The sequence below is a fragment of the Pollicipes pollicipes genome, unplaced genomic scaffold, assembly GCF_011947565.3.
Source record: "Pollicipes pollicipes isolate AB1234 unplaced genomic scaffold, Ppol_2.1 Scaffold_4002;HRSCAF=4701_pilon_pilon_pilon, whole genome shotgun sequence".
NCBI lineage: Eukaryota > Metazoa > Arthropoda > Thecostraca > Pollicipedomorpha > Pollicipedidae > Pollicipes > Pollicipes pollicipes.
The window spans coordinates 7427514-7454882 of NW_023596420.1; the positions used below are offsets into that span (position 1 = coordinate 7427514).

The 27369-nt window shown below is 61.3% G+C and overlaps 1 protein-coding gene across 1 annotated transcript in view; it reads left to right on the top strand.

Annotated features, from left to right (window-relative positions):
- The window catches only part of LOC119093476 (B-cell lymphoma/leukemia 11B), a 50922-nt gene that overhangs the window by 13675 nt on the left and 9878 nt on the right, over positions 1-27369 (top strand). The window contains exons 2-3 of the mRNA XM_037216431.1: positions 3791-3835; positions 19830-20237. Of these exons, the coding sequence (XP_037072326.1) occupies positions 3791-3835; positions 19830-20237 (453 nt within the window). The remainder of the gene's footprint in view (positions 1-3790; positions 3836-19829; positions 20238-27369) is intronic.

Here is a 27369-nt window from a genome sequence, read left to right on the forward strand (position 1 = left end):
TCCCGGATGCTGTTGGTTGGTGTGTGGACGTCGATATGCTCTGAGATCGAATTCAAGTTTGGTGTGTGTAATCGGAATGCGTGGTCACTTTTCTGCGTTGCGTGTTTTTTATGGCGAAAAGATGTTTTTAAGCCTTTTAAGTTACACGATAGGCTTATGGTACGCTGTCATGTATCCTGTTATTTTATGTTGATAATTTTGTCTTCTGAGACGCAAAATTTACCTGCATGCGTACTCCATATCCCCTGAGCACCTCTCGTGTTGTCCTGATGCTGTACGCTCCAATGTGGTCAGCTGGTACGTCTATGTGCCGGTTCCAGTGTCCTGCTCAGGTTCAGCTCGCTCTGTTCCGACCCCGGTGCCCCCGGTGGCTGCGCTCCCATCTGGTGCGCCTGTTGCGCCCGCGCCGGCGGTGGCTGGCCCCTCCTCGGCTCGATCGCAGGCCAGGTGCGGCGCCTGCGCCCTCCGGCGATGCCCGGCGCCCCCGGGGCCGCCGGTCCAGCCGCCGGCGCCGGTATTTACGTCTGGTGCTGGCAGCATCGTGCACTGAATCAAGGCCCGGCTGATTTACGGTACCGGGCCGCGTGCTTAGATTTACAGCGCCGACACTTGAAAGGTGATTTTTCAACAGCTCAGCGGCTCTCGGCCAGCGTTAGAGGCGTCCGATCTCCCTTGGTCCACACCGCTTCCCTTATACCAGCGTGGGCCAACAGTCTGCCGTATTTACACCCTGACCTGCTCCAGTCCACCTCAGACTTCCCAGCCGTCGGCTTCGTCCCACCTCGGCCTGCTCCGGCGCGGTCCCGGTCTGTCCGTCCCGTGACCACCCCGCCTGCCCAAGCACGCCCTCAGGGCCCTCGTGCGCCCGAGGCCCGGCGCGCTGCCGGCGCCACGGACGTGCCGGGCCATGTATGTATGATCCATGGCCGGCATCCATTGTACTGACCGTCGGCCTGCTGCCACCCGCCAATGCCGGAAAACAATGATATCTGGCCGGGAGCCAAGTCGCCGCGGCCACTGCCGCCGCCGCCGCCGCCGCCGCCGCCGTCGGCAGGCTGTCTCGCGTCTCGCCGAGGTGTGCCGATTTCCATACGCCACCGCTGCGAAACACCGGCAATTTCGCCGTCGGCGGCGGCGGCAGGACACTTCCGCCGCCTTTGTGACGTCAGGGGCGGCAGCGGGCGCGGCGGTCGGCCGGGGACGCGGCCGCTAATGTCGGATTGTCCGTCCGGCCAGCCGCCGCGTTGGCCCACGCCGAAAGTGATAATGGATATAAGTGGTGAATTGTGGTGACCTTGAGGTGACCCGTAATGCCGGTCGGGTGACCCGACGCCGCGCTCCGATCACCTGGAAATCGGTCGATCCCGTGGTCTAATGGAGGCCGGGCAGACCTCGCCACCGGCTGGTGGGGAGCGACTCCAGGACCTTCTCACAGCCGGGCGGCATCGGCGATGTACCACCACCACTGCAGCCGACACGGGCTCAGGGGAATGCAGTGCAGCTCATCATGGTCTCGCGTGTGACGCGAGCACTGCAGCGGTATGTCTCGACGCCCCGCTGACATGACGCCGGGCCCCTGGTCAGAGCGCACCTTGACGTCCCATGCCATGGCCAAGGCACTTCCCACCCTCCTGGTGCTCCGTGTCAGAGTCGGGCCACCTCCTCACATGCCGTGACGCGGTCAGACTGACACGCTGTGACGTCACGTCACATGGCCACGCCGGTCGCGTACCGGGCACCGGCCGGAACCGAGGCCCGTACTGGCCGGACCCGCTGAATGGCATAGCCGGCGCCATTGTGTAACGGCCCCATCACAATCGGATTGTTTAGCCGGGCCGAGTTTTTCCATAACAAGCTCTTCACACATGGCCGGCGGTCGATCGCCGCTCGCCGACACGGTCGTCTCTTCCGCCGCCGGACCGGCGGCCGCTCTCTCGGCCGCGTTTTTACCGACGTGCTGGACCGCCGGGCTAGCGACGAGCGGTGCGGCCTTGCCGGCCCGTCCGTTGTTGACGGGTGCGCGGTCCATTGTTGAGGGGCACTCGGTCCGTTTGTGGTGGAGTCCGGTCCGTTCGTGGCGGAGTCCGGTCCGTTGCTGACGGGTGCTCGGTTCATCCATGGCGTTGTCTGGTCCGTTTGTGGCGGAATCCGGTCCGTTCGTGGCGGAGTCCGGTCCGTTGCTGATGGGTGCTCGGTCCGTTCGTGGCGTTGTCTGGTCCGTTCGTGGTGGATCCTGCCCGTTTGTGGCGGAGTCCGGTCCGTTCGTGGTGGAGGTCGGTCCGCCATTGCTGTACGTGCGTGGATAAGCCAGGCAGCTTGTCATTTTGTTGTTTGTCCAGAGCGCCTGGTCTTTCCGCGCTGCATTCCCCACCCGTCCGCGACTAGTGCCGCCCCCCCCCCCCTCCCCTCACCTCTCGCACTGACCACTTGAGCTGTCAGAGCAAGGAGGTTAGGGACGCACCCGCAGTGACCCGGGCGAAGCAGAATCTATACTGTCGACGTCACTCATGACATCATGCCCCGTAGATTCCGCCCGTTTGGTGTTCGCAGCGACCCGGACGACAACGAGTCTACGTGGCGTCACGTAGAACCTTTGCCGTGTACGCAGAATCATTTTCTACCACTCGATCGGAGTAAGACAGAAATGACTTAAAACAAATTCAATTAAAGATATGTAAATTTCATGCTCAGGGCCGACCACGAGTGAGCAAATGTGTTTTATACGTTACAAATATCACAATTTGTAGTTTCTATTCGTAGAAGCGCTGGGAGTTTCTGGGAATGAAAATAATGTGTACCCGCATGCGCAATTATTTTACTCCGACAGTCACGAAGATGTATACACAAACCGAGTCGCGCTGCAAACACGCCCGGCAAATAATTTACGTGATGTCACGTAGAAGAGAACTTTCTTGGTGTACTGCAAATACGCTTAAGGAGGCGCACCATGCGCGCTGAGGAGGTCGGCCCGCGCCGCCATTCGGCCGCTTTCACGCACCGCCGTCCGGTCGTCGCCGGCGGCGGACCTCGTGACCCTGCCGGCCGACGGGTGCCGAGCTGACCCGGCCTGAGCGTGGCGGCGGGCGCGGCGGCGGCGGCGGCGCCGGGCCACGGGCGGGGTCGGGACCCGGCCGCCGCCGCCGGCCGCCGTGCAGCGGCACCGCATCCGGCGCGCGGCTTTCCTCGGCGCTAATTTCAGGCCAGAACGGCCGGTTGCCGGCCGGCCGGCCGGCCCGTCCGGTCGACGACGGCCTCGCCACTCCGCTGACGCATTTCGGGGACGGTGAAACTGGAGCTCTGGGGGGCTGGGCTGTGGACGCCGAGTAAGCCGGTGTAGCCGGGTCGCCGTGGTCGGTTGGGGTCGCGTAGCGCTACACATCTGCAATCTCTTAAAAAGCACGGAGACAGTGTGGTGTCAGCTTGCCTTAGCACGTGTCTGCAGTGTGTATCCCGTGGCGGTACCCCTGCCGTGGCGGTTGACCTCCGTCAATTCCCAACCCCGCGTGGACCGAGTGCCCCTCCCCCTCCTCCCCCTCCCCCGTCGGATGACTCACGTCGCGCCGCGGCATGCTGGCGAGACCCGTGTTTAGTAAACACCGGGTTTGTTTCGGATTATTTAGCTTCACAGCCGTGACGCGCATGACCAGGCGTCGCAGTCTCAGCGCCGCCGCCGAGCGTGTACGGGTCGACCTGCGGGCGGCGCGGCGCCGCTCCCAGCGGGCGGCCGGCGTCACCACCACGACCCTGGCGCGTGTGACCCTATCTGACGGCCGCTCCGTGCTCTTCGCAGGGATGCTGCTGCTGCACCGGGAGATCTGCTGCCAGGGCAGCGCGGGTGAGTAGCCGAGCGTCCCGCCGCCTCCGCCGCCGCCGCCGATGCGCCGACGCGCCGATGTCGTAAGCGCTTCTGAGAACGTGCTGAGAAAAGGGTCCGACGAACTGGAGGCGTGCCAACTCGCATGACGGATTCGCTAGATCCTATCAAATGGTCGCAGCGACGGCTTGAGGCGAGCGCTGGGCGAACCTTTGATGACACGATAACGGTAATATTGCAATAGCTTTATAACATTATAACTGATACATGGACGACGTTAAGCTGACCCGGAAACATACTACCCTGGTGGACGACATGACCTCAGAAAGAGCCTTCCCACCGGCGTGTTTGGCGATGGATCCAAACAGGGCCTCCCCCGCAGTTTCCCGGTCGGCCGTCGGCCACCCCTGGCTGCCGCCGCGGGACGTTGGTGGAGCGGCCTTTGAAGTCGACACGGCCGTGCCGCGTCCCGACCGGCGCCGCGGGCCACGCGGTCGGCTAAAAAGGCGTCCGAGGGCCGGTCGACGGCGATTGGCCGCCCTTACACCTCTGTTGACCTTCGTGACGGCCGTGACAAAGCGGGGCCCGCCCGAGCCGCAGCCGCGCCAAGCCAATGGCGGACGAACAATGCGTCGAACCGGCGTCGTCGGCCGCCGCCGCCGCCGCCGCCGCTGCTGCCGTGTTGCTGGTTCGGCTGACGCTGGACCGCTGACGCTCGACACTCCGCCACTGACGCCCGACACTCCGCCGCTGACGTCTGGCACTTCGCCACTGACGCCCGACACTCCGCCGCTGACGCCCGGCACTCCGCCGCTGACGCCCGGCACTCCGCCGCTGACGCCCAACACTCCGCTGCTGACGCCCGACAGTCCGCCGCTGACGCCCAACACTCCGCTGCTGACGCCCAACACTCCGCCGCTGCCGCCGCTGCTGCCGTGTTGCTGGTTCGGCTGACGCTGGACCGCTGACGCCCGACACTTCGCCACTGACGCCCGACACTCCGCCGCTGACGCCCGGCACTCCGCCACTGACGCCCGGCACTTCGCCGCTGACGCCCGACACTCCGCCGCTGGCATCCGACACTTGACCAGTGACGTCCTACACTTCGAATGGCACACTGTAGTACATCACAAACGAACGGCAGTCGTATACTTAACCACAATGATTGACCACGACTGTCCGACGGGCGCACATCGACGCCTGATGACGATATCCGACGTCAGCGACGTCCGACTGCTGGCCGATGAGAGGCGACTTCGGTTGCTAGTGCGCGACTCAGTGAAAATGAGGTTCAAATACTTCCAATGAAATGTTACGACGTGGCCCAAAAGAGAACCGCAAATCCTGACAGAGTAAGTCCGGAGAGGAATGTAAACCAGCCAACGATTCGCGATTCAACGCATCGTAAAACTCGACGCTTTCATTAGCTATGCAAATGGCTTCGAAAGTGAGGTAAGCTGCGTGTTTGGAAGCCAGAGGTACGGGTTCGATTCCCCGCAGTGCCCGCCCTCCCTGCCAGAATGAGAAGCAGGCTGCGCCATGAAGCCTTAGCAGCTGATTGCGCCATCAAGTCTTAATGACACGGATCGGCATACAAACTAGGAATGCTCCCCATTTGCCTGTTTGCATCAGTGGCAAATCATTTGGATAATGCGATGAGCGAATCACCAACACGCTTGCTGAATATAGCTCATGATCAACCCATGAACTTACCAGACATATATCACGGCTGGCACACGCCTCACGAGACGTTCGTGACTGAGGGGTGCGGGCAGACGGCCGGTCGCCGCCGCGTGTTGTGGCCGGCGCCGGTCAGTTTTTGCTCCGGCTGACCCTGGCCGAAGGTCATGACCCCGCCGAGTGCCCTTGAGCCCGCCGTCAGCTGGCTCAGAGGCAACACAACAACAGCGGTGCGATGCTCTTCTCTGGGGATCATCGCTTGACCCACACCGATCAACTGGATCGACTGTGCGAATGGGGTTTTGTTTCGTTCCGATTTCCATGCAGACTTTCTCATAGCTAAACTTTCCTGTGGAGTCCAAACTTTCAATTCATGAATTGATAAGAATGAATTGAAGATGGGCAAGCGTGCTCGTATCTGCTTGTTTGCCTTCGTGGTGATAAATTTCGGGGATCCATGATCAGGCTTCAAAGCCTGGGAAGTTATGTTCAATTACCGGAGGGCGAATGGAAACATTCCGGAATCTCAAAGACCAGCAGTATTTCATTTTTGTGATTATAAACAAATAAGCGGGACTAACAAGAAACAAAGTCTTTCGTGGCGGTCACAACGTAGGTTTACGGTCAAATAAACTTATTAATTGGCAGAGCGGCGACCAGTCGAGACTGAAATGAACTCGACGGGGCTCCGTGTTTCGTGACCCTAGCCTAATTGGAGGCCGTGGTCTGATTTAGAGTCGTCGGACTGGGGCCGATATCAAATGGCCGATAAATATGTAGCGGCTGGCCATGCAACGCGCACGCGACGCAGGTGTCGGCCAAGGTCTAGACTGGGGCCACCCACAGCGTAGACATGATGACGGGGGGGGGGGGCAGTGGACGGCGGAGAGATGCCGAGAGGGAGATGGTGCGCGCTGCCGCTGCTGCTGTCAGCGTCCTGTGTGCTCTCGGTCTTGCGCGTCCTGCGTGTGGGCTGTCTCCATCCTCAGCGAAGGCCACCCGATGGTGTGTGGCCCGTCAGCCAGGAGACGCTCAGCCCTCTCGACCGTTCTGCTGTCTGGTGCCTTCCCATGTCAACTCAGGTGTGGGACGGATCAGATACTTCTCCTGCTCCGCTCAAATCCCGACCTGTTATCTCACCCACACGTCACTCCGACCCTCCCACTAAGCGGCTACGTTTTTTGTGCGCTGGCTAGTAGATGAGACAAGCCACAGCAGCGCTGCTCATGGCTTTCGGCGGCCACAACAGCGCTGACAGTTTAAAAGCGAACAGACCACGCGGCCCGAAGCGGACACCTGAGCGCCCGTCTCAACGTATGCGTATCAGCCGGACAGCGAGCCGCCGCTGCCAGTCCGTCATATGATCCCGGCCCTGTGTGTCCTGGCTCGCTGCCGCCTGTGCCCGCGCTCCATGACACCTCGCGTGCTCCCGGCCCTCGCCCTGGCGCCGCCCCCGTTCCGTCCCCTGCCTCCCCGGGCCGCCGAGCCAGGCGGTAGCAAGGCAACGCGCCCGGCACCGGCCTTCGATACGCGGTCGCCCTGACCAGGCAAACAGTCGTAAATTCAGCACTCCAACTCCGCGCCGCCAGCCAGCAGCACGCTGTCTTATCAATATCAGGATTTATGGGGATTTGGCGCAGACGGCGCGGCCAGCGCACGGTCGGAAGGTCCGGCGCGCGGCGCCCCGACGCGTCGGCCGGGCCCCCTCCCCTCCCACTGACACTGACCCCCGCCGACACCTGCACCCGGCGGCGGGGTGCACACAGGCGGCGGAGACGGCGCGTAGGCAAATCGTGAAGCGTTGCGTGCAGAGATTGATCACGGCAGTGCGTTCCTTTGCGAGACGGGCCGCCCACAACGGGCGTCTGTTGCAAAACTTTCCGGCCCGCTCCGCAGTGTCGGCGGCGCTCCTCAGGTGGTGCCGGTGGTTACGTGGGCCAGCCTGTCGCGGCGCCTCAGGTTCCACCGCCGCCTGCAAAGCCCACAAAACAGAACTATTACCGCCGCACAATGTCGTCTTTGTTCCACTGTGCGCGGCGAATCCGTCTCAGATTATCATCGGGGAACCATTTGCAATACTGCTTCATTAGAGGACAATCGCAGCGACGTTGCGGGGCTGTCATTACCGGTCGGTTCGCGTTGCTGCCGTTTGTCTTCTCGGCCGGATATTTGTGTGGCTGCGTGTGGCTGTGGCGTGGGGCCGCGTGCTCTAATGACCTGACCTCGGAAGAGATGCTGCGGTCCCGGCCTCACGCACGCGACCCCCCACCCCACCTCCCCTCCCCTCCCCGCCCCCGCCGAGCTGTTGATTCGGGGACGCACCCCGGTCCACGCGGCTTCGACAAGGTCAAATTTACAGACGATCTGCGCTGTTATCAGATTTATCACTTAACGTACTTTGTTGTCAGGGAGTGCGCACTGTTTCCCGTGTTATGAGGCTACCGCAGTGTAGCTATGTGCGAGATGCTGCCCTCCAAATCTTCCAGAACATTGATGAAGGTCCCAACAGTATCAGACAATACCAGACGACGGCCCATCTCCCCCGGCTAAGCGCATTCGGCGCCGATCGAACAAGTTGTAATGCGCGCGGCAACACGTCTTCTGCGCTATCACAGCGCGCTCCGACGCCGTGTACGACACGGCCGTTACGACGCCGGCGTGTCGTTTGGCGCCGCCCGGCCGCGGGTATCACCGCTGCTCATCAGCGTGGTCACGGCTAATCTAGCCGGCTCTCCGACGGTCGTTTATCACCCATCATTGGCCGGCTTTGAGGACTCCCCTCCCTCCCCGCCGGCGCGGCCGGCGCGGCGGTGCGGCGGCGCGGCGGTCAGTCAGGACGGGCGCGCGCGATTGCCCGCGGCCAGGCGACCCAGCCATACCTGCTGTACGCGCCGCTGTCCGGCCGGCGGTCGCGGCCGGTCACGGTTTGATGGTAATGATGCGGCCGGCCGGGGCGGGCACACTCGGTCCGACGGGCGGTGACCCAGGCGACGCGACAGGGGCGCGCACATCGTTAGTCACCGCTCGGGTCATGTCGGGTCAACAATGGGTGGGGGCGCGGATAACAAGCCTGTTTGGGCATGTTCTGCCACCGGCCGGAGCGGGAGACGCTCAGCGCACGCCGGCTGGACAAAGCGGATGGGACCACGTCCGATTTGTAAGCGATCCGGCCGCGCTGGGTGGGAATTTTCCCCCGACGCGTCTGCAGCAGGCGTTGGATGAAAAGACACGGTGTAAATGGCGGAATGTGCCCCTAGGAAGGAATGCACCCACCCCAAGAAGCAGCTGAACTTCTGCCCGACTGCGCTCATCCCGCGTCCTCTCAGAGCACGCTGGGAGCACTTGAAAATAAATCATGCCGAAAATGGTCGGCTGCTGCGGAGGCGCAGGCGCCCGCGGTTCGTCTCTATTGGCCGACAATCGGACACGTTATGGTCTCGTCGGCGTCTGTTCAGTGTCCGCGACTGGGCACTGGCCAACAATTCATTCGTCGTCTGTCCGTCTTTGAAAGGAGGGCAATCAATTACTGGCGAATGGAGTCGGCCGTGAACAATAGACCCTGACCAGAGCGCGGCGCCAAGACGGACGGCGCGTCGCGCGCCACTCGCGCGCCGAATTTGTGTTCTGACGTCACCAGCGCTAACAGGCGACGGCCCATCCGTGCGAATCACTTCCAGACGTGCGCTGGAGGCGATGCTTAAGGGCGAAAGGCTCTGGCGAAGCCGAATGTAAACTCGATGGATTTGGAGTCAGATGAGCAGAATGATGGGAGCAGAAAGCGAAATGACCTGCCTTTCGCTGCCTGGGATCTCGTTGGGGGACTGATGCAGTCTGTGTGCCGTACGATGGCGGAGAATGCGGATTCTGCGTGATATCAGCTCAGGTCCCATAGCCGGATTATGAACGCGTCGGGATATTGATAAGTCCCGGGAAAGTTTCGACCGAAGACATATTTGAAAACCTGCCAGGATTTCTTGCACCGTCTTCGTTTCGTCGCAATCCTTTCGACTTGGAACTGTGCATTAACGATTGCTTGCGACTGTATATTACAGCAACGACTTTGCATGCCCCAGTTCAAATGTGCCAGAGGTCAGCCTAGCTTTAAGTTCGTTAGAACTTTAAAAGTCAAACTAAAACGCTGACGTTAAAGCGTAAAAGCTCGAACTCATTGGGACAGTCCCCTAATGTACGGAGCCACTGCCCGACCAGCTGCTGCCTGTGACGGGCAGCAACTGGCTGGTCCAGCGCCGCTCCGGCCGGTGCTATCTGGCTCTCCCGTCCTCGCTCCCATGGCACCGGGACACCGCGGGCTGGTCCAGCGCCGCCCCGGCCGGTGCTATCTGGCTCTCCCGTCCTCGCTCCCATGGCGACGGCACACGAGCTGGTTCAGCGCCGCCCTGGCCACGGTGCTGTATAGCTCTCCCATCCTCGCTCTCATGGCACCGGCACCTACCGGGCTGGTCCAGCGCCGCCCCGGCCACGGTGCTGTATGGCTCTTCCGTCCTCGCTCCCATGGCACCAGGACACCGCGGGCTGGTCCAGCGCCGCACCGGCTGGTGCCGTGCGGCTCTCCCATCCTCGCTCCCATGGCACCGGGACACAGTAGGCTGGTCTAGCGCCGCCCCGGCTGAGGCCGTGCGGCTCTCCCGTCCTCGCTCCCATGGCACCGGGACGTACGGTCCAGCGAGCCGTGCCGCCTTTTTATTCGTCCCAATTACGCTGGTGGCGGCCAGAGTGATTCGAGCAGGCGCGGCCAGCGCCGGTCGCCGACCGGACAGCATCCGGACAGGCAGCCGACAGGCGTCCGGACAGGCGGCGATTCAATGAGAATTAGCGCCGCATTCTGGCGGCTCGGCGCCGGCCGGGGGTCCGGCCGGAGCGCGGCGGCTGGCGCGCCCGGCCGGCGTCATTCACCGCTTTGTGAGGCGTCTTATCTCCACGGCGATCCCGTGCAAAAAATCGCGGCCGCTGGCGCCGGCACCTGGCCCCCGATGGTCAGCGATGATGCATGGGGAACGGTGCCCTCAATGCCCGCTGAGTAAAAAGCCCGCCGGATTAGGCGGGGGGAGGAGCGGCCGGTAAAAACCACGCACCTGGCTCGCGTCGCGCCAGCGCGGCGGCGTCGCGCGCTTTTGTGGCGCGGCCGGGGCGCGCGTCGCCACCGCACTGCGCTGATGCCCGTAGCGCGCGCATTGACGATTTGAAAGCGATCGCGCTGGTATGAGTTACTGCAGGCTCGCCGCGCCGCGCCGGCATAAATTTCCGCGTGGGAATCACATAGACATGCTCGGCATGTGCGCTGTGCGCGCCCGACAAGGCTGTAAACTGCGGACGGACTGCCCCATCGCCCCTCCCCCCCCCCCCCCCCAGCCCGGTCCGCTGTCAGGCGCCGCGTTTACAGATGTGAAAATATCAAATGACCGGCGGACAACGGAGCAAATTTGAATGCGGATCAGGGGGGGGGGGGGGGGCAGCGTCCGAGGCGCGCCGTCGCCGACAAAACAGGCGGCCCAGCTGCCGACCGTGTTTTATTTGGGCCGACCGCGCGCGCGGCCGGGCGGGGAGCGACGGCCAGCTGCGGCCCAAGTGGTCATATCATAATTACCGGCCATTGTGGCGCGGCCGGGCCCCTCGCCGTCGGACGGGCAGTTTTGATCAATGACGCGACGGCGGCGCGCGGCGCGCGCGTCACGTGACTTAAGGACGGCGGTGGTCCGGGACCGCGCCGGGGGTGAGCTCAGCTCACGCCGGTCTGCGTCGGTGGAGACCCGCCGATGAGGCGGTCTCGTGCCACCGGGCGGGCTCCGTCTCCAGCTCCTGGATGCAGTGGCATTTGCTCTCAGCACGATTTTCCGATTCGTACGAAACTTTGGTTGTTTTGGAACACCTCTCGGTCCCCAAAACCAGAGTCAATTAGGACAGATTCTTTGTTTGTGCGGTTCGTTTGTCAGTTTTTGGTAACAGAAGGAAGTTGCACATGTTGTGAGGGATGTACCGATGCGTTGTCTCCGCAAGCATCGATGCTGAACAGGGGCATTTTTCATAAGCCATTGACACAAGTTGTTGTGGGAAATGGGAGAAGGAGAAGTCCTTTATCACCCGCTACGTGCAGGCAGGGGCACAATTTTCACCGATATTGTTTAATTTCGGAAATTGTCACGTAACTGCAGGCGCTGGCATAGTTATTTTGTGTCACACATTTCAAGCGGCTTTGGTATGACGCCCAGTGACATAATCATGTTCCAAAACACCACAGATGCCAGCAAACCGGACAGACATGGGGGACTGCCGTGATTAGATGTCAGTTTCCAGCTGGGTGTCACGTTTTGACGGAAACTGTCATTTTCAGTGACGTAATTGTATTAAATATTACAAGCTTGTAAACTGACTGGTCAATGACCTCACCGAAATATTTACTCGCTCACACGGTAGCCCAAAGTCGGCTCCAAAACTGCATTCTAGCGTCGTGTCGCTTAACGCACAGACGTCCCACCAAAGTCATCTGAAAGGCCTGGGCAAGCCACGAGCCGCTTTCATCCCGGACCGATCCTGACGGAGCGCCGCCGACATTAGCCACACCAACTGGCCGCAAATGACCCGGCCGCCGGCCGGCACCGCTCCATCATCCGATTTTATCTGGACACCGGCCGCGGCGGCATTTAACATATCTGCCATACCGCGCCGATTGGATACACCTACTGCGCGCGGCGCGGCCGCCGTTCCATCACCGCGCTATGGACCGGCGACCGGCCGCCGCCCGCGTCCCTGATGAGACGACCGTGGCGCGGCGCCGCGCACAATGCGCCGCGCCGCCGCCACCGCGCCGGCCGGCCGGCGCGCGGCGCGACAGCCGCCCCGCCCGCCGACCCCCCGCCGGGCGGCCGCTGCGAACGGCGTTTCCAGCGTTCTGGGCGTTTTCGGCGCTGTGCGCGCGCCCGCGGCGCCGCCCTGCCCCCGCGCGATCCGCGCCAGCGCTGGCCGCTCGGGAGGTCAACCGAAGGTCAGGCGCCGAGCTTCCCGTCCTTCGGCCGGCCGGCCGCGGCGCCGGCAACGCTCAAGTTGTTTGCTGTCGCCTTTTTGCGGCGCGGGCGGCGCCGACCCGTCTGCGGCCGGTGGAGGCGCTCCGGTGTCTGTCTGCTGCCCGCTGCCCGCTGCCCGCGGCGCTCGCGCGGACCCCCGTCCATTGTCCGGCGGCGGTGCCCCTCCAGCCCTGGACGCGGCGACACAGGTGGTCAATGTGAAGGGAGCGGCGGTCAGGGCGGCGACACAGGTGGTCAGTATGAAGTGGCCCGCGCCTATCGGCAGCACAGGTGGTCAGTGCTGGGGGAGCCACGGCCAGGGGAGGACGCAACACAGGTGGACGCGACCGGCGCAGGAAGCGGCACAGGTGGCTGGTGTACGCCACAGGTGGACTGCGGTCAGTGCAGAGGGGCCGGCGTCACACTGAAAATAATACCGGTAAGCGCTTCCATTCAATGAACTCCTAGCGCTTCGTGGTGGCGAAGCGGCGCTAGTCTTACAAGCGTGTTCAATTAAGCCTGCTGATTCGGTATTTGCGGGATGAGGACGTCATGACCTGACCTCATCACTGACGCTCAGTCGACCCGTCGTCGGCGTCGTAACACCCGACGTCGTCGATCTTCGTCAAACACGCGACCGCATCACCCGGCTGACCGCTCCGCCGTCGCCCGCCTGGCGTCCCGCGTCGTCGACGCGCGCGCCGCCGGCGCCGACGACAGGGTCAGGTGGCGTCGACGCCGACGGCCGGGTCACGTCGGGAATGGCGGGCCGCGGCCGGCGGCGCCTCCGTCCCACTAATCACGCCGCTCGTTTGTCTTGCGCCTGACACCCCGGCCGCTGCCTGGCCATTATCGGGCAATCGCGTAATTGTGAATGAAGCGTGCTGGCCGCGCTGACCGCCCCGGCGTGGAGGCGCCGCCGACGGTCCGGCGCGAGCTTCGAGGCGCTTCGCGAGGCGTCTGGCTGGCGAGTCGAGACTGAGTGTCGCTGCCCGGGCCATCGGTGTTGCAGGCTGACGCGCCGGTGACGCGCTCGCGCGCTGGAATGTGGGGCACGCCTGAGCCTCGTGCGGCCTGCCATCGGCAGCTCGACGCGTGTTCTCGGGTTGTCGCTGCGTCCGTCGGTGTCCGTCGGCGGCCGTCGGCCAGGAGCGGAGGCCTGCCCGGTGTGACCCGAGCAGCCGGGCTAAGCCGGCTGCTCGCAGGCAATGATCTCCTCATGAGCGGAATCAAGAAGTCAAGTGGTGGTTTTGCCTGTGTGCATGGCTTTTTGGAGTTGGGATGGTGCATTTTAACGTCATTGTTAACGAGCCGTTACCTCCCTCGTACTTGTAGTTTGGTCTGTATCAAACGCTGCCGATTGGCTTATCCGACCTAGTTTTTGCGATCGCCATATTTCATTGAACGTTAGTCTTAAGAAAAGAGCAAACACGATTAAAATTACCGTCAGGATGCTGGACTTCACTAATTTGTGTTGTGTGACATCTTTTCTCAGAGCCGGTGGAATTTCCGTTACAGATGGTTTATGCCATGAGGCTGGATTCCCCATTCCAAAAGCCATGCCGGAACAGACGACGCTGAATGAACTCCCCCCCACTCCCCCACCCCGCCTTTTCCTGTCCGTGACTAGACCCACAACCGACTGGACTTTTGACAACTGGACTCCTGCTGACCAGTCATAGCCGCCTGGGCTTCTGCTGCCCAGAGCCGGTGACGGCCGTACTCGTCGCTTATTTGCTATGTGGGTCAAGAGGCTGCTTATTCTGGTAATGTACCTTGCGTGTGGCTAGTTATCTAGCGATCATTTTAAAAAGCATACACATCAACCAAAGCCAGGACCGGCTGGACTCTGCTGACCAGAGCCAGAGCTGGCCTGACCTCTGCCAATGCCAGAGCAGTCCAACTGCCGACTACTCTCCCAGCCTCTCAGTAACGAGCCGTGGAGTCTGAATCTGACCAGAGCCAGAGCCAGCCGCCCTCAGCTGACCAGAGCCAGAGGCGCCCGCGCGGCGCCGCTTCCCGTAAATATACGGCCATTTATCACCTGGCCGGGCAGCGCACAGGCGTGCGCGCGCGGCCGCCTTGACCTGTTGACCCGCGGTCAGCGCCGGCCGGTCCACCGCGCGCGGCCGCCGGCGGCGCCGCACGACCCCGCCGTTCGCAGCACGCCGATTTGTCATTCTCGGAAATGAATGACCGCTCTCGCAGACGAATTGATTTTCGCCGAGCGGCTCGACGGCTCGCAGCCGTGAGATAAGGGCTGTCGGAGTTGAGCGAGCTTAACCACTCACGGACTGCAGGATGCGGGCTCTCGCAGCGGAAACCACTATGGCGGGACGCCGTGGCGACCGTGGCGGTGAGAACTGGCCGTCGACTGGACACGATAAACGCTGGATCGCATCTGTGTCGTGCTTGAATGTGGGACCGGTAGGGTATCGTAGCAGCAGGGAGATTTGGCAGACTTTTTAGGGCAGGGGGGAAGAGATACCAGAGGTCTTTCGAGCGCACGAATGCTTAGTTCGTCCCTATTTCTTGCGTTTGGGGAAGCCTTGGAAAGCTGTTGGTCTGTATCCTCACATTTCTCCATGTTCAGGAGTGCCCGAGGTGCGAAGCCAGTCATTTACCAAGAGTCCTGGTAATTCTGCTGCTGGAACAACTGATCACAAGATCTTTCGCATGGTTTCCATGGGGACAGCGGCTGCATGCTTGGTTGACTGGTAACCCAATGCGGGCTGCACCGGGACACTTGGCGACCATCAGGCCGAAAGCGCGTGCACCCGCTCTCCAAAATGGCGCGCCCCACCGCCTGGGGTCGGATGAAAACGAATCAAAAACGCATCAGCTCGGTGCGATGTTGGTGAGTCGTGTTATTGCCCCGCGCCGGCGACCGGCAGCTGGCCCATTGTTAGGGGCGCGAAACGGATGGCTGACGAGAGAGATACACACGGATTACCACTGGCTTTTCTGTGTAACTGGTGGTCGCGGGTGGGCAAAAATAGCGTCACACGCTGCTTTGGCGTGCGTGTGGCGCGTGTGTTGTAAAATTCGGGGCCATTGACAGCAGACGGAGGTGAGGCAGTGGCGGACCGGAGGGAGAGGGGGCTTCCCAGGATGGTAAACATTGCGCAGTGGCGCGCTGACGGCTCGCCACCCGCCGTCACCAGCTCCCCTCTCCCCTGCCTGCCCCCTGCTGACGTCACAGCGGCTGTCCGCACCGGACGTTCACTGGCAGTACACCCGCCTCTGGGCGGCTCATGGGGCTGCGACCCAGATTTCCTCCGGTTAAGGGTCGTCTGACCGTTGGAAGTGCGTGCTGTCCTAAGCCGGCTGGACCCAGCCCCCTCCTCCTCTGCGGACATCGACCTTTGTCAGTCGCACCAAAAAGCCGAGCACTGTCGGCTTCAATGGGATCGGGATTATTTTACGCAAAAACGAGCAAAGGCCTGCTGGTAGACAATGGGCGTCCCCACAGTGTGCTCGGCTGCTGCGTGCCCCGGGCTGGCCCGCGCGACTCTGGCGAGTGTCGGACCACCTGGCCCAGGGAGGGGCCGGGCCGTTACTGCCCGCTGGGTCGGCCCGCGCGCGGGATGAAACGGCGGGGACATGAGGCGCCTCCCTGTCGTCGCTTCAGCGGTGGCGCTGACTCGGACGAGACGCTCGGCCACCTGGTGGCTAACCGTTCGTTTGTTTGACACCGTATCTGGCAATTGGCAGTGGCTAGCTGGGCGATGAGCTCAATGCTTTGTTCTTGACGTAAAGGACGACAATGCCGCTACGTGCATGGCTTATCCAACGTAATTTTGGAGACCCGAGGAGGATTGTTCGTTTCAACCGATGAAATAAACTATTTTGAAAAACAACAGTAAAAAACCGCACGCTTTTGGATCCACCTGACACGTTCACTGAAAGGTGAACCTGTGTGTATCCACCTCCTTTTCATTTGTCATATCACTAGTTGTCACTCTCATGGTTGCTGGTCAGTTTTGCCGTAATCATGCCGTGCTGCCATTTTCACGATTAGTCAATCTACTTAGCCCTCACCGGGCTGCCATATTATTTGAGCGGCTCGTCGTGCGCGCTGGCCCACATTCTGTTTCGCGCCACCGGTGCATGAGTTGCGCCAGGCCGGCGTAACTACCTCGTCTATGTCCGGTGCGTGTCCGGCTTTCAGTGGTTCCCTGCGCACGACCACAGGGGATGTGCAACGCGGCCTCGAGCAGCGCCCGTTCGCGCTTAATCGCTTCACGACTGGCCGGCGCGCGCCTGCGTTCAGGGCCCGCCAGTTTCGCCCGTCACGACCGCCTACCGGTCCACGGTGCTGCCGTGACCTATGACCTGGTCTGACCCGGCCCCGCTGGACGATCAGCGGGCTGCCGGAGCCGGAGGCTGTCTCGATTTACGCCGTCTGGTCACTGACGCTGACGGTTTTCGATGTGGTCAGAGGGTGGGGTTTTTGGGCAGGTTGCGGTCCTGCGTTCCGGCGTCAGATTTAGCCGGCAAGTTTGGTGATTGCATTGGGAGAAAGCTGGCCTATTCTCACTTAACTGCTGGGATTATTTTGGTCTCGTACCACTTATCATACGTTAGGCCTTTTCGTTCATCAATCTGTCAAAAGACCATGTTTTCGTTGGTTTAGTTACATTCTAAATGCCTTCCCGGCGGGGAATGGAATAACAGACTGAAGTTGGTATCAGTAGCTGGCCGGCTTCCTCATCAACGACACATGAGTCATGTATTCATTGTACGGAATGTTTTTAAACTGGCTTATCGAAGGCTGTTAACACGTGACACTCAAATCTATTTAAAATAATGTCACGCTTGAGCGGCCGGAGCTAGCAGAAAAATTTCATGACTGAAATGAGCATTCCATGCGGGCGATTCATACGAAGCGAATGAGCCAGCAGTATGAGAAAACAAACACAGCCCAGTAGGTCAAACCAAACCTGCATGGTTGGACTGCTGTTTGCTAGCTGATTTGGGGTACGGAATTCGGGCATCTTCTTTCTTTTCTGGGCAGCTGTTAAGGAAGACGAAAAGCTATTAAATCGGCTGCAGAAAGATGCGCTAATTAGACCGAGCAACGCGCTTCTTATTTTCTCGCCAAAGTGACTTCCTCCATCTTATTCATTTCTCCCAGCAGCGGCCGGCTGCGATTCTCTCTGCCGCTGCTGCGGCCATCCCACCATAACGGCGCCAATGGGGCGTCGCGTCCGACGGTGACAGGTGACCAACGTCGCCGCCGACGCCCCGCCTGCCGGCTCCGCGCCGACCGCTCGCCTCGCGGCCGGCTATTTTTGTGGGACGGCCGCGACTGCCGGCAAATGGCCAACGGCGGCGGCCGATGATTTGTGCTGATGTCCGAGATCAAAGACGCCGCCAGGCCATCCGTCTGCGCGGCAAGCGCGGGTCATCTGGCGGCCGTCTGCGTGACACGCTCCGTCGCGCCGCTGGCAGGAGCCGGCTCCGCGAAGCGTCGCTGCAGGAGTCGGCTCCGCGGAGATTCTGCCGTGCGGGTGGCTGATGGCGGGAAAGGGACGTTGCTCTAGCTGCTCCACAGCGAGGCCCGCCTACAGACCCGTGCGAAAGTCACTCGAAACTCCGGACCCGACGCCGCCCACGCGGGTGGAGAACACGACCCCGCACCGGGTCCGTGGGAGGCGGCTCCGGGGCCGCCGGAGCCGGGGAGCGGCCTCAAGCCACTCGGCTCGTGTGCGGAGCGTGGCCCGGGGCGCGACGCGCGGACCGCATGCGCTACATCGATTCGCCTCGCGCCGGCCGGTCGCGCGCCGCGTGCCCCGGCAGGCCCGGCGGACGTGTCGCCCGTATCGACACAGCGGCACGCGATGCCTGCGCGCCCCCGATCGCCGCGATGGGACGCAATTAGGCGCCGGTCCACCGGCGGCCGGGGTCCGCGCGGGCGGCCGACGTGGCGCGCTTCTCTGCGCTGCGGCGGTCGCGGCACATCCCGGCACGCGTCGTTTGTGCCGCCGACGCGCTCGCCTCGTGGCGGCGCCGGCACCGCGCTCTGACCCGCGTGTTGACAGTTGTGATGCCGCTGGCTGACCCGCGAGCCGCCAGCACCCGGCGTTATTCGGTATTCTGACCCGGCAGCAGCGGCGGCGCGTCATTTCGGTCCGCCTGCATTCGTGGCGCATTATTATGGGCCGGCGGCGGTCCCGGCGCGCCGGGCTCGAGCAGAGGCGGTGGTCACGTGGCGGAGATATCGTGTGTCGTGCCGGCTAGGTGGAGAACAGGCCCACGTCTCATTGATCCGCTGGTAAAGATCGCGCCTTCGGTGGACGCCAGCGGCAGGGCGGCCGGCCTGACGCGGGCGTCGGCCGTATCACTCCGGCGCGGAGAGCGTGATCGGGGCTGATCTGATGCTTTCGGTTAATTAACGTCACTCCGTCCCGGTGATGGAGCCGTGACGCCCGGCTCCGCCGGCGGCGGCAGATGGGATGCGCCACTTTGGCCGCCGGCGGCGGTTGTGGCGCGCGCGCCGCGCCGGCCGGACCGACAGGAAGTCAGCGGGCCCGGTATTGATGTTACTGCGGTCGGCTGGCGTGACGGCCTGAATCAAGATTTTATTTCTAGATTAAGATGTAAATTAGTTTTTGTGTTTAATCACGGGGTGGCGCGGGAGATGGCGAGGGAGCTGTCCACCGCGTCGAGCTCGTTGTCAGACATTATTAGGGCTTATGTAATCGTGCATGAATTAGTGTCAGTGCACCAGTTAGCAGAACGTCAAACAGGCTTCAGACGTCACCCGCGATGATGTGACCGCCCATCACAACGGTTGTCGACCTGCTGGCATCACTGGTGCTCCGGGCAGTGTTCTCGAGGAAGTCCTTGTAAAATCGTTCAGCGATTGATTTAAGTCAGTGCGACGGTGATTTGAGTGTCGATAAAGGTCCCTCGCTTCTTAACTGGTGATCATCTTGGCTTCAGACACTGCTGGCAATCGGTCGTGAGTCTGTGTTACTCTTATTCGCTACACACTGCGGCTGCTTTGTGCAGGAACCGTATTATGAACAGCACATGCCGCAGCATCCGTGCGCTCCCAAGTCGGGATGTCCCTCTGTGAACAAGCGCTTGTACTGCCCCTCCAGCGCAGTACAAGCAGCCGGGCGACCAGGCCACTCCAGCCGCCGACTGTTGCAATGCGCGGGATCGGCACAGCCGGCCGGGGAACGCGCGGCCAAATTGACCCAGTTGGTGTGGGAGAGGTCAGGGGTGGTGGCCGCGTCGGGCCGCGCCGTCCGGCCACCACCGACCCGCAGCCTTCACCCGGCCTCACCGGCGCCTCTCTCCGGCAGACGCCGACCCGGTGGGCGACGCGATGACCTGCCGCATCTGTCAGCGCGACTTCGACCTGGCGGACGTGATCCGGTTCATCCACCAGCGGGTGCTGCAGTGCGCGCCGCCGCCGCCCGCCACCGGCGATCAGGGCGGCCGCGACACGCCGCCGGGGGCCCGGCCCGACCGCGACGGACCAGGCCTTAACGGCCGCCGGCGGCCTAGCGGCAATGCTCCCCGCCGAATAGCGACATCTATCGGCGACCGTGAGAAGCTACATTTGAACGGGCTCTCGCCGACGCCGTCGGTGTCGAGCACGTCCTCAGACGGCAGGAGAGAGGACGGCGACCGGCCGAAGCGGACGGAGGAGGAGGAGGCGAAGATCAAGTGCCGCCTGGTGGATGCCTGTGCCAACACTACCGAATCCGGTAAGCACCGCCAATGACATTGTTTTCAGCATGCGTGTTGTGAACGCCGTGGATCTTGAGCAACATATTGGCGAAGAATCTCGGGATGTAGTTTTTCAATCAGACGAGACGGACCCAGCGCCACCACAGTTTTGAGATGGATCTAGCACGACTTTTGCCCAGTGCGGATGAGCGGACGCGGAGTGGGCGATTGAGAAGTAGCACCACCCGACCTGACCCTGACCTGACCCGCCACCTGTGCGCCACCTGACACCTGACACGGCCAGCAGCCTCACAGTCCGCTGAGGCGAAATTGGCGCGCGGCGCCGGCGCAGCGCCGAGCGCAGACACGTGTGAACTTCTGCTGCCGTGGCCGGTGATGGATGGCGCATCAACGGGCGGAACGCAGGCAATTTTACACTTCAAACGCATTGTCCACCCGCCCAATGACCGTGTCGGGCCACGTCACAGCGCGACCGCGGCGTAAACGGATAAATCCACGGCGCCAGCCCGCGGAGAGAGCGACGGCGCTGAACCGAGTCAGGCGAGGAACCGCGCCAAAAAGAGCCGTGAAGGGAGAGCGAGTGATCAGTACATGACCAGAAAATATCATTGGGTGTTATCAGCTATGAGGCGGCTCGGGCAGTAAAGGTGTTCTTCCGACGCTGTCATGCCTCTGCTGGGGTCGTCATATTTGATGAGGCAACGGATATCGATGCCTCCCACCAGCAACCCGGAGTCCACCATTCACCATCATCCACCAGTCCACCAGGTCACCACATCTGACATGTCAGAGGACTTCGCCCCCGCCCCTCGGCCGTCCTGACTCCGCCACTGAGCGTCCCATCAGCCGGTGGTCAGCGGTCATCGGCGCCCCCTCGCCGGTCGTCCTGACTCCGCCACTGGGCGTCCCACCCACCGGTGGTCAGTGGATATTGGCGCCCCCTCGCCGGTCGTCCTGACTCCGCCACTGAGCGTCCCATCAGCCGGTGGTCAGCGGTCATCGGCGCCCCCTCGCCGGTCGTCCTGACTCCGCCACTGAGCGTCCCATCCGCCGGTGGTCAGTGGATATTGGCGCTCTAATGGCGCCGGTTCCGGAGCCAGTCCACGCGTCGGAAGTGACCGGGCCCGACTTCACACTCGCCTAATGGCCTGATTTCCGGCCGAGCTCGACGCGTCATCGCCGCCGGCCTATCGCACTGTGACCTGGTTCCACGACCAAGTGCGTGGCGGCCGCCGGGCATCAGTCGGCGCGCGGCGCTCAGCCACACGAAGCCGCCAGTGCCCCCCCCCCCTCTCTCTCTCTCTCTCTTCCCTCTCTCCTCTCTCTCTCTCTCTCTCTCCTCCTCTCTCTCTCTCTCTCTCTCTCTCTCTCTCTCTCTCTCTCGTCTCTCTCTCTCTCTCTCTCTCTCTCTCTCTCTCTCTCTCCTCTCCTCTCTCTCTCTCTCTCTCCTCTCTCTCTCTCTCCTCTCTCTCTCTCTCTCTCTCTCTCTCTCTCTCTCTCTCCCTCTCTTCCTCCCCTATGTGTCTCCAGTAAGTAAGACCGATAAAGTTCCATGGAGTTATCCGCTGCTCCTCTGGTAACGGTGGCATGGTCCGATCGACCTACCCGCGGTAGTTCCGGCCGTCGCGTGCACGTCACAGCGCCCGCAGTGATGTCGCGTGCGCGCCGCCGCCGCAATCACACCATTTGCCCTCAGCCCCGCCAGCATGACAACCGCGTGCCCTGCACCCTCCCAGTGCCGCACTCAGGTGCGTCCTGCACCCCTTCCACCGCCATACCCACGTGCGGCGTCAGCCTGAGGTCACCGGTGGGTTACGCCGTAGCCCCGGCCTCCGTAAGAAGCCAGCTCACGCTGGCCGAGCGGCATGACAGTGTCGCAGGGCCACTGGGGCGGGCTGGGGCACCCGGACCACCGGACCGCTGGGACCGCTGGGACCGCCGGGCCTGCTGGGGAGGCTGGGCGCCCGGACCCACCGGACCGCTAGGGCCGCTGGGACCGCCGGGCTGGCTGGGGCGGCTGGGGCGCCCGGACCACGAGACCGCCGGGACCGCTGGGACCACTGGGCTGCTGGACCGCGAAGGCCGTTGCAGATGCCGAGGCTGATGCGACCACTGGGAACGCTGGGGACGCCTGACCTGTCTGACCCCGGCCTGCGGCGCCGGCAACTCTGGCCCGCCCCCGCCCCCCCCCCCCCCCCGGACGCGCCGGCGGACGTGGAACAGGCGCCGCGCTGGTGGGTCCGGCGGCCCCACCCGCTGGCCGCGGGGCTGGACGCGTGGATGGGAGGAACCAAGGTCTCGACGTTTTACCAAACAGCTGGATATCGATTTAGTTTGTGATTGATGACCTGCGCTGACCCTGTGTGACCATCAGGGCCGACCGGGCAGGGTCAGTCATTCATCATTAACTGATTCCATTTTAATGATTCCTATGAACGTACGACCACTATCTCCCAGGTACGGCACGCTTATGGAAATGTGGTCGTGACGGTGGGAGAAATGCGCTGCCCCACACCCGGAGACCTGAGGTAATTCATTAGATACTCGCGCCAACGTCTCTTGCCCTGTCGAGGGTCGGATTGTGAAAAACCCTGAATATGCACGGCTCTGGCGGTGGTGGGTGTGCCATTTTTGTCAGAACTGCGTTCAGAGCAAGTCAAATTTTTCGACACTGTTCCTCGTGCTGTCCCTGCTCCCTGGCCCTGTCAAATCAAAGTCCTTTAAACAAAGTGTCTCCTTTGATAAAATGTGCATACATGGTGTGGCGAAAATTTGTGGTGTGGTGGAGTAAACGTGAATAATCTAGTTTGGCTATTAGTCATGCTATTACTTATTACGTAACTACGGTAAATAAAATACCAACTACTCCGACTTTGCACAGATGTTGCTCGAAGCAATGTAATATTTTAAATGCCACCGGTTCTCTTGCCGTGTCAAATCTTGCCGAAGCAGCCGCCTGAAAGGCTTGAGATATGCTGTGCCGGCGTGCCCGAGAGGCTCAGCGGCTTGGTTGCTGATTCCGCCAACAGGTGGCATTAGCGGCTGGCTGAGACATCCGGAAACAGTTGGGCCTGTTTAATGAAACCACCATTAGGTCACCATCGCGGACTACTTGTTGGTGCAAGGCGCGGCGGCGTCCACTTGGTCTGGCACGGCTGAACTTCCTGAACTCTCACATATGCATCCATTCGCAAGCACCAAGGCACTAGAGATACTGTTACACCCAACAGTTGTGTGCACCATGCGGCATGCTATCCTTATCCAGCACTTAATCTTCAACCATCGGGACATCCCGTCTCACTGGGGCATGTCGCGGCCGTCATCCATTAGCTTTGCCCAGGCCCGAACGCTGGCACAAACCCCGAAGCAGGGTCTCTATGCCGGGTGGTATAGCGGAGGCATTTCGCGACGGCCATGGTATTTCCCCGCTGGTTATCTCTTCCTCGTCCCGTAGCCCTGACATTGTCGTTATTGGATGAAAGGGATATAGTCGAGACCACGCCAAACCAAACCATATTCAGAAAAATGACAATCAGGACCGCCGGCCGCCTTACGAACATACTAGTCGAAGTGATTAGAGTGTCGAAAGGATCGGAGATCGAAGTCATACAGAGTGATCTAACCTCGAACAATTTTCAGATCACTTGAAGAGTATTTTGCTCTGGCATTGTCCGTTCGTTTCCACCCAATGACATCTGCTCCCTGTCATGCGTTCTTCGCCGACGTGAATCAAGGCATTGGCCTACCAATCCTTTTGTATTGTTAACCCTCCCTGAAATTCTTGTCGGATCTTTAAATATCTGACCATGACCTATGAAGCTTCCAAATCCAGCCTTTGAAGTTTTGACGGTACAATTAAGCTAATCACCCGCTACTCTTCCTTGTGGATCTTTGTTCCCGGTAATCGTTAGCTTTCATAATTATCATAGCGCTACCCTTTTTGTGTAGCTGGCTGGTTAGATCTGCAGATCATTTATAACTGCCTGATGATGGAGTGGTGCTCTGAGATAGGGCCTCGAAAACCGCCTCGTTTTTCGTGGCGGCGAGGGGCCACCAGCTCATGCTCTCATTTGCACCGTTGGATGGCGAGGCTCTGACTTCAGCCTCGTGTTCACCAGCGAATTTTAGACGAGGATGATGTCATAACAATGGCTCAGGACTTGCACGTAATAACATTGGCTTCCTCCCCTCCCTCCCCCCCCCCCTCCCAAGTTTTCGCCACTGTTATTGCCATCCGTTGCGAGCTGAAAAGGGTGATGCACGCCCTATTTGTATAAATCACATCCAAATGCGCGCCCCGGCACAGCTTGTTCGGCGATCATCGTCAGCACGTGTGCGCTAGAGCAGCGCCGCATCACAACCGTCCTCGCCCGGTTGCGCCTCTCTCCGCTCGCCGCCGCTCAAGAGGCACCCCTCTCTTCGTTCGCCGCTCCAGAGGCGCCCTTCACTGCAATCCTTTTCGAATGCAATATGCCGTCCGCTGCGGCCAGCGAGCCGGCACCGTGGCGGCCTCCGACGCGCACCACACTTGTCAATTTGCATGATAGCGCTGTTAGCGGCCGCCGCCCGTCCGCCGGCCGCCGCCGCCGCCCATCCCGTCCACCTGGGACGGCCAATGCAAATGGCATCGTTTGCGACACTTGTGCGGCGCCGGGCGGCCGCGGCCGCGGCAGCGGCGGCCAACCCTTCTGGCGCCACTTGTGGCCGACGCTGCGGGGACGGGCAGGGGGGGGGAGGGGGGGGGGGGGGGGAGTGGCAGACGGCGCCGAAACGGGGAAACGGAGCACGGGGCGAGTAAGATAGAAGCGCTTTCTGGCTGTTCACGGTTGGGAGTAAACAGTAGTGATAATGTCCGCTGGTGATCCTATTCTATGGTTTGATGGCATGCGATTGCGCATTTATCTTCCACGGTGCGTTATGGTCCTCACACCTTTTTCGAGTTTCCCATCCGATCTTTCGCTCTGGCCAGGATCTCCATATTCCGACACTCTGCAAGCGATGGCACGGCGTCTGCTGTACCTAGTTAGTGGTTTTCTGTCCCTAATTCCGGCTAGTTCACGGTCCGGCGTGTCTTATTCCCATCAGCTGTGAGCAGCGGAAACGGAGGGTCGTGTTATCCACATGCTCCGGCGCCTCGTGACTGTGCATTGGTGTCATAGGGCAGTGTGCCGGTTTATCGAGGCTGTGGACCACGGTCCAGGAACAATGCATCACTCATCGTGTGCATCGCGCATCAGCATCCCGCGCCGATAGCGTCAGTGTCCCGCGCCGGTTGCATCAGTATCCCGGGCGGGTGTATCAGTATCCCGGCGGGTGTATCAGTGCCCCTAGCGGGTGTCCTAATATCCCAGGCAGGTGCATCAGTATCCCATGCGGGTGTACTAGTATCTCGGGTGGGTGCATCAGTCTCCCTGGCGGGTGTATCAGTGCCACTAGCGGGTGCATCAGTATCCCAGGCGGATGCATCAGTATCCCGGGCGGGTGTATCAGTATCCCGGGTGAGTGTATCAGTATCCCGGGCGGGTGTATCAGTATCCCGGGTGAGTGTATCAGTGCCCCTAGCGGGTGTACTAATATCCCAGGCAGGTGCATCAGTATCCCAGGCGGGTGTATCAGTATGTCGGGCGGGTGTATCAGTAACCCGGACGGGTGCATCAGTATCCCAGGCGGATGCATCAGTATCCCGGACGGGTGTATCGATGTCCCGGACGGGTATATCGGTGTCCCGGGCGGGTGTGCCAGTATCCCGGACGGGTGTATCGGTGCCCCAGGGCGGTGTACCAGTATCCCGGACGGGTGTATCGGTGTCCCGGGCGGGTGTACCAGTATCCCGGACGGGTGTATCGGTGTCCCGAGCGGGTGTATCGGTGTCCCGGGCGGGTGTATCGGTGTCCCGGGACGGCACGTCCGGCCGGTGGTCGCCACGCTGCCCGCAGGGGCGGCGGCGCTCGTCCCATCCCGACGTCCGTAATTTCCGAATACGATCGCCTCCATTCGACGGCTGAAAAAATGGCCCGTAATGAGCGCGCTCGCTGGCGGCGCGGTGAGGTAAGGGTTAATGCTACGGTGGGGTCGCTCGCAGCGAGCCCTCCGGCTAATGGATGGACCAGCAGATATTTTTACATCATTAAAGGCCCATCATCATTCATCAGTTGTCTCTGCGGCGGACGGTCGGAGAGGGTGACAGGACGGTCCAGCGGCTGGCGCTGTCCCGGTCAGGACCGTCCAGCGGCTGGCTCTGTCCCGGTCAGGACGGTCCAGCGGCTGGCGCTGTCCCGGTCAGGACGGTCCAGCGGCTGGCGCTGTCCCGGTCAGGACGGTCCAGCGGCTGGCTCTGTCCCGGTCAGGACCGTCCAGCGGCTGGCGCTGTCCCGGTCAGGACAGTCCAGTGCGTGGCTCTGTCTCGGCCGAAGAGCGAGGTGGCGTGGGATATGAGTGTGCCGAGCACTGTCATTGGCCGCGTGATCGACTGCGTTGTCGCCGGCAGTCGATGGCATGATCACCTGCCCAGTCCGAGTGTCGCAGTTAGACTTAAACCGTCCCGTGCCCACCTGCCTCGGTCCCGTACGACTCGCGGCCGGATGGGGTTAGCGTCGCACAGACGATGCAGGGTGACACAGGATCGCTCACGACACAGTCCAGCTTCCAGAACCGGGGCCGATTCGTCTTTTTGTGGGTTTTGGCGGGGGAGTTGGATCATGTCTCATTGACCGTCTGATATGGTGGTGTTCGGTGTTTCCGTCTATATCTGCCGAGAATTGAATATTATGTTAATTACTACACAGCGACGCGTAAGCATTGCGGACACACTTGAATGTTGTCACAGTGGTAGGCATTCCAAGGACGATAAGCCCCAGTTTTTAGCAGTGAGCTACCAAAATGTTGTAAGTGGGCGAATTAACAAGCCACCATGCTAAAAAGTTACGTTAGTTGGACGCGAATTCGCCGCACCAGAACATGAAAGGTGGTGTTGTGCTGGTCATTGAATTCACTTGCCTTTTAAGCATGTAGTGACGGTATGCATGATTTTGACACCACAAGGGGAGCTTCTCAGTTCCTGAAACCTCTTCTGCTCTCCGTATAAAGGTCTTAAATTATTTCACTCGAAGCTGTTTCCTGTGCATTTTTTACCCTCTGGGCTCGATACTA